This window comes from Pyrus communis, chromosome 13, assembly GCF_041283825.1.
Source record: "Pyrus communis isolate YQ-2024b chromosome 13, ASM4128382v1, whole genome shotgun sequence".
Classification (NCBI taxonomy): domain Eukaryota; kingdom Viridiplantae; phylum Streptophyta; class Magnoliopsida; order Rosales; family Rosaceae; genus Pyrus; species Pyrus communis.
The window spans coordinates 21,526,868-21,541,383 of record NC_142577.1 but is presented as its reverse complement, the minus strand read 5'-3'; the positions used below and the strand labels follow the sequence as shown (position 1 = coordinate 21,541,383).

The following is a 14,516-nucleotide window of genomic DNA, read 5'->3' as shown; positions in this document are numbered from 1 at the left end:
ACTTCTGAGTTGAATCTTTAAAGTTTGAAACCGAAGTCTACATAGCGACCAATATACTTTGAAACTTTGACAGGCATTCAAAGACTGCAGCTACAACCCTACCCTACAACCTAATTTTTCATGTTTTCCACATTGATTTCACCAACCTAGCTACATACACACGCATCTCAAACTTAAGCTCTATATGTGCATGATGCCAATGGTTTCCAACTACAGCTGCTATTACAACTAATCTACAAATTATGGGTGTGACAAGTATAACACAGGAGTTCCTCTGCCCAATCGCCCCGGCGCGCATGTTCAAGGCTTTGATCATAGACTCAAAAAATCTGATACCAAAGCTGTTGCCTCAGTTCATCGCAAGCGTCGATGTAAAACAGGGAGATGGAGGAGCAGGAAGCATTGAACAGGTCAATTTCACAGAAGGTTTGCAATCTGACATACAATTCACAAACAGATAAACTTTTGTTTTAGCAGTTCTGCAACGTTTCTTATATGTCTTCCCTTAGTGAATATTTCGTTTGGTTTACGATGTAGGTAGCCATTTCAGATACGTGAAGCACCGGATTGATGAACTTGACATAGAGAATTTTGTGTGCAAGTACACTATGATTGAAGGGGATGCATTAGGTGAGAAGCTTGAGTCTATTGCTTATGAGGTGAAGTTTGAGGCAGCTAGTGATGGGAGCTCAATCTGCAAGATGACAAGTAAATACAACACCATTGGCGAGTTTGAGGTCAAAGAAGAGGAAATCATAGCAGGCAAGAACAGTGCTATCGGGATATACAAAGTTGTGGAAGCCTACCTCTTGGAGAACCCAAATGTTTATTCTTGAGGTCATGGAGTCTTCTTAGTCGATTGATCCTCCTATATTTATGCAATTAATTACGAATTATTTAATAATTCTATATATACGTGGGAACAAACCATAAATAGTATTGCTGCAATTTCATTGTTTAGGATTCTTGTGAACCCTTCAACAAGGGTTGACATCATGCATGGTTAATAAAACAAGAATAATGTTTGGATTTACTTAACGTATTGTAAGAGATCGAAGGATCTGCTGGTCTTCCCCAATTACCAAATTAACATTCAAATACTTTGGATATGTTCCAAATATAGGTGGATTTCTTGAGTATTTGTGCCCATATCTTTCATCTTGGCAGATTTGGGCTTAGCTAAGTTGGCTAGAACAGTGCGCTCTTTCTCTTTACCCAAGTTTGAATCTCCCCTCCCATTGTTTAGGTTAATTTAGTGTAGGGCCATAAAAATATGAATTCATGGTGCCAGTAACTCACATAATCTGTTTTAGTACAAAACTGTAATCCAGTTTTTGGTCACTAATGGGAAATCATCAGCTAAAAATTGCATTAAGCAAAAGCATAGCCACCACACCAGCCTGTATATTCCTTAGGTTTGACGTCACAAAAGCTAGTCAATTTTCTTCAATCTTTGGGGAAATGGACTTTGTTTTCAACAATTCACTGCATGCAATCTCAAACGTTGTCAACGACTCAATGGAAAGCTAGTCAATATTGTTCACAAACTTTAGCCAGCCAGCGTGCCTTTATATTCCTTCTGATCCCCCAATATTTCCAGCTGCTTCAATCTTTTTGTTCAATCAGAAAGATCTCAAAGAACACATGCAGTGTTTGGCTGAGTCTGTTTTGACCCTTTTGGGATATAAAGTTACACTAGAAATCATGGAGTCTGTGTACAGAAACGAAATTATCTTCAGCTTTAGGATTTGGGTTAAGCAGCTTAAGCTGCTTCTTGAGATTCTTATTGTTTGCACGCTTAAGTTGGTCCTTTAGAACATAAAAGATGGCCTCAAATACGTAACCCAAATATCTGCACAAAGTAGCAATTAAGTGGATTCTCGCTCAAATGGTTAAGAGTTCAACCTGGCACCCGACATATCGCGTCTGCTTCCCTCCCCCAACGTCACTCGTAGGAAAAAGAAAGAAATGTACTTAAGGATGAGCTAGGACCACCAAGAAACGTTTAAAACAACAATACCATTTCCTTTTTGCTTTGTTTTGTTTTGTTTTGTTTTTCACACAGCTGAGAGAGGCCTAAATCCACCATGCTCGTCCAAGAATAAACAGTAATCGACTTTACATGCCAAACCCTAAAAGTCCCACGTCCACACTTCATGAGGTCACAGCCTCATAATAACACACAATTAGCCGACAACCAGCTTTTTGGTCAAAATGCAGTCCTAAGAAAACTAGGGTTTTTTCACATTAATCTAACAGCAATCATTTAAGAAATAATAATACATCTGTTATATGATTCCCAACCGACACTTGGTTGGTGTTGAATGGTTGAAGCTGGCCACTATATATCATATGTCACTTCCAGCCCCAACACACAATACAATTGCACTCTTTTTTTCTAAAAGAATTTAGTTAGATAACAAGGAGCACCAAGTAATCTAAATAGCAGAAAGCCGTACGTCTTGAGGAAAGCCGACTGGATGTACTAGAAAACTTACAAATGCAAAACTCGTTCCAATTTCCAACAGAAATATCAGCCATGAGTGAAAACTATGTGTTCTTTGGTATCTTTCTCACAATGACCAAAGTCAAACAACTTTCAAAACTGGTAGGTCTAGGTGCCATACCGCCTAAGATTCTTATCAATCCTAAGAAACATAAAAAGAACTAGGGTATGGTACTAAAACACTTGCATGTGGTATTACTACTCCAAGAGTTATAATATAGGTGGTTGACGGTTTGATGATGAAGCGAATAGTGTTAATAACCAATTTGCATGTTATAATGTATAAATGAATTGATTATACTACGTGACAGTGTTTAAATGAATTGGTTATACTACGTGACAGTGTTTAGCCAGAATAGAAGATAGTTACACTCATTCCAGATGGCACTCAATTAGGTAGCATAAAAAATGTTAGTGTATGCTACTAAACACAATTGCATGTATAATCAACAGACGTGTTGTTATATTGATTGATTCTTTTTATAATGATAGAAGTCATATGACCTCAATTTTTTATTAATCCTGAGAAGAATGAAAAACTTATACTGAAACACAATCATGCAATATTCCGTATGCCATTGAAACACAATCATGCAATATTTGTTGCCCATGGTTTAGATCTCTCTCCCGAGAAGAATGAAAATCTTATATTTCCTTTAGCTAGAATATACTATAAGATGGTTAAGCTCATCGAAAACTAGGCTGACAATGGAATTACACCCTTTAAAACGATTGGCCTGTGAAAGAATCTGCAACTCTCCAATCTCCATCAAACTTTGCGACTAAAATGAAAGGAGGTTTATGCTTTCCGACCCTAATTTTTTTGTCATTTGCATGTGTGTGAACGTCGATCTTTGCTTGTGCCAAAAGGATTCCATAAGATTAGTGGAACTCCAATTCAATGCTCAAAAGCTATGACTTGATGAAAATGAAAACAAGATCATCCGATCATCTTCCTTTCAATTTTTTTTCTCCATGGACGGTTTTGGATATCCTAATAACATTCAAAAGACAGACGTCCCTCAATCGCACACAGCCATCCATTCCGTCACACACAAAAGGAAAATTCTCTTTGGCTCAGCATTCCGTCGTCCATACAAAACCCAGCCCTTTCTTCCATCCTTTTAACACATTTGAAAATGAAGTTTGCAGGCTAAATTAATCAATTCGAAAAAGGAGATTCCTTGCATGTCCCACATATTTGCTTTCTATTATTCCTTACCCTTTTTTCTCGATGTGCACAAATAAAATGCCACCTATTAATTCATTCTTCATTCATCCTCTACCTCTCTCCCTCCCTCCACCCTCTTCATTGCATCTCATGGAGGTATGCCCCTAAACTAATTGCAATCACATGCTTCCAGATTACACATATTAGTCCATGCTTACGTTAATTTTTTCATTTGTCAAATGCAGAAACCTCGAGTGACGGAGATTCATGTCCGGATGGATTGTAACGGATGTGTGCAGAAGATAAAGAAAGCGCTACATGGCATCAATGGTGAGAAATTAAGAGTTCCATGTTTTTTTGTTTTTGGTTGTTGGTATGTTTCTTACACTAAGAACGCAGCTTTTATTAGCTTCTAGTTTTTCAGTGAAGAATCATTTTTCTTTTTCTGCAGGTATATATGAGCTTTACATTGACTTCCCACAACAAAAGTTGACAATAATTGGGTGGGCGGATCCGGAGAAGATAGTAAAAGCTATTAAGAAGACGAGGAAGATTGCCACCATATGTTCCCACACAGAACAACAAACAGACCCTGCTCCTCAGCCGCCAGAACAAGCACCAGAGAATGGTGCGCCACCTCCTGAGGTGGCAAATCCTCCTCCGGCAGAAGCACCACCACCGGCTGAGGCAGCTCCACCAGCTGAAGCTGCCTCGCCAGCAGAGCCACCGAGAGAATCACCACCGCCTCAACAGCCAGCACCGGAGCCAGCAACGCCAACACCTGTAGCTGCTGAGACTAACCCCGGGCAACAAATACACCACCAGAGACCAAGAGACGTTGGAGAAGTTCATACAATTTACCACCACGGTCACCACCCACCGGGACAATCACCACCGCCTCAACAGCCAGCGCCAGAGCCAGCAGCACCAACACCTGTAGCTACTGAGACTAACCCTGGGCAACAAATACACCACCAGAGACCAGGAGACGTTGGAGAAGTTCATACCATATACCACCACGGTCACCACCCACCTGATTATGGCTACAGATATGGCTACTCTCAAGGCTACAATGGCTACTGGAACGGATACCATAACAGCCAAGGACCTCCAACGGAGACTGCCCCTATCCCCACCCCAATGGGCCCTTCCCCGATGACCCCCGCCGCAATGGGCCCTCCTCCGATGAGCCCCAGCACAATGAGTCACACCCCAGCTCCACCTATGTATGTAACACAGAGCTACAACACATACAGGCCATCACCTTATGTTACAGAATATCAATACATCCAGCCGCCCCCACAACCCACGCATTTGAGCAGGACGAACCATTACAACGAGGAGCAGCACTATGTCAACGGGAACGGCAACGGAAACATCACATCAATTTTTAGCGACGAAAATCCGAATGCGTGCACCGTAATGTAGAGAGAGACACACACACACACACACAACGGTGCAAAAGGAGGGCTGCTGTTTATCCCCAAAAGAATCACGGCAAGAAAGTTAATGGAGAATATATTAGCAGGAAAATATATTTTTCTAATAACCATGTGATGTTACGGGAAGAAAGAATGAGATTCCAAGCTTGTAGGTGAAGAAAGAATTGATCTTAAATCCCTCTCCAACAGGGCTATAATACATATTGCCTGCAACCTGGAGTTTCCAAAACCGTGTTTCGCCAAAAATTTTATCTGAAAAACCATTGTGTCCGGTCTCTCCTCACAAAATCTACAACACTGACATTGTCCAAGATCAAACTTCTGCCCTAGAGAGGAGGGTCCTGGTTTAATATTCATCGGAGAATTCATACTTGAGATTTATATGCATAAAAATTAGCGTCAAGATAAATAGTATGCGGTAACACAATTTATACAAAAATCGCTTGTACTTATTACAAGTCGCAGAAAATATACAGTAATACACTTGTGTTCATGCTATTGCAGAGAAAATGTAGGAAGAAAAAGAAAAATAAACCATATGCCATGAAATCCAATAACAAAACCGTGTTACATGTCATCATATATTCAATATCAACTAAAATGTTTCAAATCCTTAAGAAAAACTAAGCATGGACCGGCTGGACATAATAGACACCACATTAAAAAGAATAAATCTACTCCACAATGTAGCAGAAACCACATGATGAGACTTCATTGACCTGATTGTGGTGGTGATTAAACTTAAGCAATGTAGTGTAATAATCAATCAAACAGTAGACAAATAGTGTAGGTACACTAAGTCATCTCCATACAAACATTTTTTTTCTACAAAGAATGAAAGCATCATAACAAGTAAAACAGAAGACAAAAGAATGAATGTATAACGGTAAAGTTTTGAATACCTCCTATCACAAAATCCATCTACTAGTCCTCGTCACTGCTTATCTCAGAATCATTGCCTTCTTCCCCATAGTGAATTTCGTTTACATCTTCATCCTCATCTTCGCTTTCATCCATTTCGTGCTTGTGCGATAAAATTTGAGTTTTTGTGTGGGTTGCCTTGTCAATCTATTCAAACAGAACAAAAACAATAATCAAAGATTAAAAAAAAAGGGAACTTTGACGAAAAGCTCCCGGTACTATTCGCTTTAACGAAAAACCACATTTTTACACTAAAAAGTCAATTCTGATACTATTCACTTTACCCTTTATTTTGTCCTTATCGTTAAAACTCAAAGTTTTCAAACCCTTTTCATTAGTTTTCCTTAAAAAACAAAAAAACCAAAAGACTTGGTCAACAAAATTACTGAATTCAAGTTAGAATGTGAGGTTTTATATACCTGTGCCATCACAAGTTGCAAACGACCTGATAATTGTAATAAAGGCTGAATAGCTGCCCCTCTGGACTTGGTAACCTGCAAGGAGAACAACATCAATTAAACGCTTCATCCATATTATTACTTAAGATCAAGTCTAGTTTCTTTAAGAGGTATTGAGAGTTTTAGATTATGTCCCCATAAGGAAGATAATAAATCCAAAAACTATTATGCCCAGGTGGAATTTGTGGAAAGTCATTTTATTAGAGGTAACACTTTAAGACTTGAGGGTAGTCTAACCAAAGATTCATCTAGGCATTGGCTTTGCCTGTCAAGGGGTAGTGGGTAATGGTGTATCATATGTATAAGCCCAAAGCAGGCACCTAGCATCACTGTGGGGAATAGTAAGAAACTGCAAGTCAAACATGAAAGTAAGTCATAGGCTACCATATTCCTCAACAGGGAACATTTCAACGGAAGATCTTCGTCGACCACAAATTTTATAATGAAATTGTAAGTCGAGTCTTCCATATTGATTTTCAGAATTAGTGTTTAGAACTTATACACAGTGAAAGAGGACAGAAGGCTGAAATTTGCTTTAATATGCAACATGTCATCTCAAGCGCTCATTCTAACTAAAATGAAAGAAAGGAAAAAAAAAAAAAAAAAAGGGAGCATGAAATAAGGGAGCAAATAGTGACTGGTAATAAACTAGTATAAATCGGTCACAAAATTTTACCTTCAACAAAGAGCTAAGCATCTGGGTTTCAGACTTTTGAGACATGATATCATGACTGTGATTTACCAATATGCTGTAAATCCAAGGAAGAACATTATTCCCGCTGCTAGACCTGTTAGAGATAATCAAAGATTAAAATTCAAGTCATACCTAACTTATACTGTAATGCTTTCTAAAACAGATAAAAAAAATATTGAAGCAAACTATCACTATATCGCATAAATTGTCAATAACAGTCATAAAAACCAAATCGTGGACCAGGTTCAGATACACATTAGCGCATCAGATATTATGGAATTCAGAATTCTTCCATCCTTCAAAAAACACACACGGAAGAAAATACATATATTCTTGATACATGCATAAGTTAACTTAAAGCATTTAAGGCACAAATTGTCTGTATAAAACCAAACTAACAATTCACTGTTCTAAAAAAATGCATAAAGAATAAATCTACACCTTCAAAATAACATATAACTCTACATGCATGCATGCATGTAATGAAAACCCAAAGAAGACCAAAACAGCAAGAACAAACCTTGTTTGCCACATGGCTACAAGGACTCCCAATAATTTGCATGCGTCACCAGGTTCTAATGACAGCACAGCTGCCCTCATCTGGCAGATCATATGTATTTAGATCAGGACAAAATAAAGGGAGGGAGAAATCAGGAAGTGCACATAATAATATAAAAATACAACATCAAGCCAATATTCACACATAAGTAAATACTAAACAAACCAACCTTCTTCTGCGGCATATTAGTCTGAAGATCAATACTCTTAAATGTTGCAGAATTGAGTGTAGAGTTGAATGTATGGTCATCTACTTTACTAATTATCCCTAATGATCTCAGTCTGTCCTCCATGCAAATTGCCGCAGTGTCAGCTTCAAGTTCTACCATGCCATCTGCGCATACCAACATAACATATGAAACAGGTAAAACCACCATCAGGATATCTTCTGCGCTACTTCCAATAGGAAAGTAAATAAACATATGACGACCAAAGGTCAAATAACATTTAGTAAGCCGCGTTGACGCTCAAAATAGAGTATTGTATGGTGGAAACAGATATTGCAGCCATCACTACATAAGCCTTGGTAGCTATATAAGATTACTTTTAATACATACAGAAAAGTTTCAAATGCATTCCTGAGTGACTATAACACCCACCTTTGCTCTTCACAAGGCCAGTGTGACCCCTACTGTCATCCAAATCAACCATTTCTTCATCTTGGTCAAAACTCAATTTATCGTGTCTTTTCTTTTTCCCATGTGAATCAAAAATCCTTGGCATTGGATGCAAGGCTTCTTCTGCATTTGCACGATCTAATGCAATAACTGTTGGATCATTGCACAAATAGTCAGCTGACCGCCAAAAATCAAGAATCAGAATAAAATGTAGGGGTTATCAGCAGCAACAAATCCTAGCAGGCATACAAAATTTATAAACGAACAATAATGCTAATGCAAGGTGCGTCATCTAAAGAAGAAAAATAAAATATGGTTTTGATTCCTCTCAGCAGGGTCCCTAATGTATCAGTCAGTATCTCATACTATATATCCCAGGGAATCAACAAGAAATGAGACTAAATGTGGTTAAGAGGGAAAACTTGTTGTGAGAAAGTCTTACCTCTATTTTGTACATTTTGTCCTTTCTTAGATTTGACAAGGGACTGACTCATTGGTAGAAGAACCCCATCATGGGAACTACTCAACTTTATGTCTGTTCCAGAATGCACCAAAATCTTCTGGAATGATGGTTTCACTGGCGACCCATAAGTGACAAATAACTGACCAGAAGCAGCTTTCGCAATTCCTTGAAAAACCGCAGCAAATATTGTGGGTAATGCGCCCTTGTATGTTGTAGACAAAATGTCATCAGAAGATAGTGAAATTTTTGTAGGCTTCGCATTCCGTAGTTCTTCAGTATTCTGTCCAAACCAAAAGTAACAAATGCCAACTTCTGAAATTGCTAAAACATATAGACCTACATCACTAACTTCCCCACTGTCTATGCACCTGCTATCTACGAAGACAGCAGGGTGCTCCATTTTAAGGACAGCACTTGCAGACTGCTTTTTTCCACCAGCTATACTCCACACTGAAATATACCTTTCACCAACTGCAGATGAGAGGATATACTTCCCATCTTCAGTGAAGATCAGACAGCGAACAGCACCCTAATGAATGGTTGAGAAAATATTATTAAATTAAAAAAGAACGGCTGAAGAAAACGCTACAATATAAAACGAAGGTTAGCCCTCCTGATAGCTGGAACATTTTGGACACAAACGATAAAATAAAACATTTTTCCAGGTATCAAATATCTTAAGTTCAAATTCATACAAATGCAACCCCTACACATGTTGATTTACACATGTTGGCCTCTTTCCACTCCCTAATGGTGGAAAGAGGCCTGCATGTGAGGAGGAAGTGTCAAACTATAGAAGGCATTGATTGGAGTCCAATCAAGGAAGGGGAAGCAATATGGCTGGAGAGGAATTTTGAAGAAGAGGAAATAAAAAAAGGTAGTGTTCGATTGTGGGGGTGATAAATCACCAGCTCCTGATGGTCTTACTGTGGAATTATTTCAGCAACATTGGGAGGTGGTAAAATCAGATATTGTGAGGGTTTTCAATGATTTTCATAGCAGTGGAATCATAAATTCAATCACAAATGAAACATACATCTGTCTCATACCAAAGAAAGCAATTTCAATTAGTGTTGCTGATTATAGGCCTATAAGGTTGACAACGAGTTTATACAAGATTTTGTCAGAAGTGTTGGCCTCTTGACTAAAGGAGGTAATTAGTGGCACAATCTCACAGGCTCAAGGAGCTTTTGTGAAAGGAAGGCAGATTCTTGATACAATTTTAGTGGCCAATGAAGTGGTTGAGGAGACAAGGGTGAAAAAGAAGGAAGGTCTTGTGTTCAAATTTGATTTTGAAAAAGCTTATGATCACATTGATTGGGATTTCTTAGTTAATGTGTTGGAAAGAAAAGGGTTTGGTGATAGCTGGAGAAAATGGATATTGGGCTGGCTTGAAATCTACCAACTTTTCCATCATAATAAATGGCCGACCAAGGGGTAAGTTTGGGGCGTCAAGAGGACTTAGACAAGGCGATTCTTTTTCGCCTTTATTGTTTAATATAGCAGTAGACATCATTAATAGATTACTGGGAAGAGCCATTGAGGGTGGATTGATTGAGGGGTTGCGTGTTGGTTATGAGGATGTGGAAGTTTCTCACTTGCAATTTGCCGATGACACAATCTTTTTTCTATCTGGCAGTCAGCAAGGTTGGACTAATCTTTTATCAGTAATAAATTGTTTTTGTTCTATCTCTGGATTGAAGTTGAATAAGGGCAAATGCTCTTTAATGGGTATTAATGTGGATGAAGAAAATTTTGAGAGTTTGGCTGGTTTGTGGGGATTCAAAGTGGGCTCTTGGCCTGTCAAGTATTTGGGTCTTCCTTTAGGAGGTAATCCTAGACTAGAGCTATCTCCTTCTGGAACCCAATTGTGGAAAAAGTCGAAAAAAGAATGCTGAGCTGGAAGTGTGCCTTTCTTTCAAGAGGGGGAAGATTAACTTTAATTCAATAGGTGTTAGGAAGTTTACCAATTTATTTTCTATCTTCGTTCAAGATTCCTAAAGGAGAAGTCAGGAATCTGGAAAGCTTAATGTGGAAATTCTTATGGCTGGTGTTGGTGAAGATAAGAAAGATCACCTCATTAAATGGGACACAGTTTCAAAAACCTAAAGAGGAAGGGGGTTTAGGTATTGGCAATCTATTGGTGAGAAACAAAGCTTTGTTAGCTAAATGGTTATGGCGTTTTCCAGTCGAAAGTGATTCCATCTGGCGTAAAGTGATTAGAAGCAAGTATGGTCTCAGTGACAATGGTTGAGATTCCAAGATAGTTCGGTTTGGAACAAGTAGAAGTCCTTGGAAGGATATTTCCCAAGGGTATAGTTCTTTTCTCTTTGTTCTTGGCAAAGGAGATTGAATTAGATTTTGGGAAGACATTTGGCTAGGCGAAAGAAATTTACAAGTCTCATTTCCTAGGTTGTTCAACTTATCCAAGTTTCATAACAAGAGTATTTCTAGTGTGGCTAGTTTTGCTGAACTTTCTTTGAATTGGGACTTTGGGTTTCGAAGGAATTTGCCTGATGTAGAATTAGACGAATTGTCATCTTTCCTGACAAGTTCAGATCAGGTTTGCATTCACCCCTCAAGGGTTGATCAAGAAATTGGATACTTGATTCTTCAGGAAGTTTCTCTGTTAAATCTTATTGCGATTATCTTCTCAAAAGCTGTGCTGATAGGGCTTTTCAGGCTTATGGCCTGGTTTGGAAATCTAAAGTTCCTAATAAAGTGAAGGTCTTTACTTGGTTAGTGGCTCATGGGAAAATTAACACTTGTGACATGCTCCAAAAAGGGCAACCTAGCTCATGTCTACAACCTGATTGGTGCATTTTATGCAAGAAAAGTTCAGAGTATGTTGACCATCTGTTTCTTCACTATCCAGTGGCTTTAAATCTCTAGTTGAAGTTGTTTAAGGAGTTCGGTATCAGTTGGGTTTTACCCAGGCATTGTTATTCTCTTATGGTTGAGGAACATAAATTATCAGGAAAGGGGAAGAAAATCAAGGTCTTATGGGGATGTATAGTTTCAGCTATTTTTTGAGTCATTTGGATGGAAAGAAACAAGCAGATTTTTAAGAATAACGAAGGCAGTAGAAGGAAGGATATGTGGGATAATGTTCGGTTATGGTCATGGGCTTCAGTTACTACAGAATTTAGAGATGCGTCTATTTCAGAAATTTGGGGTAACTGGAATGCGGCTATTAGTTAGTTTTGTATTGTTTTTATAGTTTCTAAATGTATGGGTGATGGTGCTATTTATCTTGTTTTGTTTGTGTCTTTGTGGACTTCTCGTCCGCTTTTGTATTTTTATTGTTTCTTTGCAATAAAAATTTATTTCTTCATCAAAAAATATATATATATATATTTCCTTACTAATCACATTCTAACAATGGTAAACCAACAAAGATCATTTGAAGATAAGCAGACTGTTAACATGTACACATGTTTAGGCACCCAAAGAGGCAAAAAGTGTAATAGAAAAAAGGAGAATATAATAAATTCATAAAACTCACAGGATGGCCAGAAAACTTCTGTATCTTTTTGTGGTTAGACAAATTGAAAATCTTCACTTGTGCAGCCGCAGTTGCTAATATTTTCCCATCTGGTGCAGAGAAAAGGCCATCCACAATGTACTATCAGAAAAATACCAAATGGCACAATCTAACAATATGGTTTAATTTGGACGCACATGAAGCTGGTCCTTGACAAATATTGCAAAATTTTACTTTTTTTTAGCATTAACTACTATACACTTGGATGTTGGAACTACAATTTGCTTTAACATACAACAGACAGAATATGAGAGGTATTACATGCACTATAAATATCTGACCGAAACCTAATAACTAAGACCCTCTCCACCTATATATATATATATATATATATATATATATATATATATATTGAATGGCCAACTCTACACCTCCACAGGAACCGCAACTAGAACTAATTTCACCACCGGAATTCCTTTTCTCTATTTGTGACTTATGACAAATCAGTTCTTGGCCAGCATTAGTTACCAACTTGCCATGCATAACCATCATTATTTATCATTTCTCAACTTAATTAGCTACTGAGACAACATAAAGGCATAGCTAATAATCCAGTCAAGACAGTTCTCAGTGATGGTTATCCAATTACATAAGCAACCCTGCTTTCACTTTCGCATCTCTCTTAAACTACAATCCTGGTAAAATCTTGGTTTATGGAAGAGAATGCTCATTGGCTTGGCATAAATATTGGCAGTCGATCATGAAATCTTGAATCCAGATGGTATTATTCGTAAAGTAATTTTAACTGAGCAGTATCAAACACAAACCTTAAGTAGAATAATGCACTACGCAATAGTAACAGAAGATGTAGGGTGATGAATATATACATATGTAACATACCTGATGAAACAGACATCGAGGAGATTGCCTTAGTGGAAGCTTTGAACTTCCCTGACAGGTTTCCCGTCAAAGAGTCAATTTCACAAATCATACCATCAGCACCAGCAGTGTAAATACACGATGCATTTCTTGCAAATGATATGGAGCTAACACCACTGCAACAACAGAACATGCAAGAGAAAGATTAATTAGGCGGCCCGAGAAGTCAAAAACATACATTAACACAAGGCATTTATATACATTAACATAATATGTAGACAAATAATAAAGTATAAGCGGGGAGCTAACCCAGCATGGCAATCGTTAACTCTCCACTTCAAATGCCCAGCAGCCACATCAAGCGCCAAAACATCGCCGCCACCGGTTCCTAAAACCAAAAATGAGGAACCAAGCTTCCTCTTCTTCTGCAACAATGGACGGCATTGCACAAAAATAAAATTAATTTCACAAAAAAAGTTTACTACAGCTTACTTGTTAATCTAAAACGAAAGCAAATTCACAACCTTTCGTTCAGAAGAGAACCATTTCATGCAAGTGTAATCAACTGAGAGGTGCCCTCTTTCTCGTTTAGCACATATGCTTGTATCTTCCGATGCTACAATGTCTGTAAACTCAGTCTGGACCTGCCCCTTCACAGTATCCCAAATCTAACGCATACCCAGAAACTGAAAATTAGGGTTTCATAAGAAATAGAGAAATAAATCAACCAAATTCCATAAAATTACAGAAGTACCTTGATTCGACCGTCGCCGGAGCTGATGGCGAACAAGTCCAGAGACGGACTGAACGCCGTCAGGAGGTCTCTGATGTTTGACGAGGCCATGCCGGAAGTTGGGGATTGGTCGTAGAGGACAAGGATGAGCTGCGTACAGGTGCAGAGCTTAAACCCTAAACCCTAGAACGAGGAGAAGAGGAAAGAAGAGGGTTAGGGCAGCTGAAGAGTGATGGCGGCAAAGGCTCTGCTTTTCGTTTAGGGCGTTATTCGTTGTTAATGTGGGCTGTTTTCAAATGTTGGGCTTTGTTTGTCTACCGGCCCATTTTTATTTTTTTCAATTTGGATCCAACGTTTACTTTTTTATTTTTTTATTTTCTTTTTTTCGGTCGAAAGATTAGATTTTATCCCGTAAAGTCTAATTGATAAGTTTACATCCTCAGCATAATATTAAAAATAAAATCGGGACCAATACAATCCCAAATAAAAAAACCTATTGCCGATTGCATGAAAGATACTACAGCGTGCGCTGCTTTGTTGGTTTCTCGATGAGAAAACACAAACTCCACGTATCCCTTGCAACTTGCAGG

The 14,516-nt window shown here is 38.3% G+C and overlaps 3 protein-coding genes across 7 annotated transcripts; 2 read left to right on the top strand and 1 right to left on the bottom strand.

The window, feature by feature from the left end:
* The first annotated feature begins 180 nt into the window (after positions 1-180).
* Positions 181-1,033, top strand: LOC137737858 (major strawberry allergen Fra a 1.07). The gene is made up of 2 exons (XM_068477426.2): positions 181-426; positions 538-1,033. The coding sequence occupies exons 1-2, from the start codon at positions 243-245 to the stop codon at positions 834-836; spliced, it is 483 nt and encodes a 160-aa protein (XP_068333527.1). The 5' UTR covers positions 181-242; the 3' UTR covers positions 837-1,033.
* Positions 1,034-3,442: 2,409 nt separating this feature from the next.
* LOC137737132 (uncharacterized) lies at positions 3,443-5,407 on the top strand. Its single transcript, XM_068476517.2, has 3 exons — positions 3,443-3,833; positions 3,923-4,007; positions 4,129-5,407. Exons 1-3 carry the CDS (start codon positions 3,741-3,743, stop codon positions 5,103-5,105), a joined length of 1,155 nt encoding a protein of 384 aa, XP_068332618.2. The 5' UTR covers positions 3,443-3,740; the 3' UTR covers positions 5,106-5,407.
* Positions 4,006-14,191, bottom strand: LOC137737131 (uncharacterized). Of its 5 annotated transcripts, none has more exons than XM_088682481.1 (13): positions 13,948-14,166; positions 13,718-13,861; positions 13,503-13,618; positions 13,215-13,369; positions 12,336-12,424; positions 8,810-9,359; positions 8,350-8,517; positions 7,921-8,084; positions 7,713-7,792; positions 7,175-7,286; positions 6,460-6,534; positions 6,022-6,187; positions 4,006-5,150 (listed from the first exon to the last, which is right to left on the bottom strand). In XM_088682481.1, the coding sequence occupies exons 1-12, from the start codon at positions 14,035-14,037 to the stop codon at positions 6,044-6,046; spliced, it is 1,887 nt and encodes a 628-aa protein (XP_088538607.1). In that variant the 5' UTR covers positions 14,038-14,166; the 3' UTR covers positions 4,006-5,150; positions 6,022-6,043. The 5 variants fall into 5 exon arrangements, 4 of the variants coding, with proteins under 4 accessions (XP_088538607.1, XP_088538608.1, XP_088538609.1 ...); XM_088682482.1 differs by having other exon boundaries at positions 4,006-5,026; XR_015954750.1 differs by lacking the exon at positions 4,006-5,150 and adding an exon at positions 6,736-6,847 and having other exon boundaries at positions 5,650-6,187.
* Between the last annotated feature and the right edge of the window lie 325 nt (positions 14,192-14,516).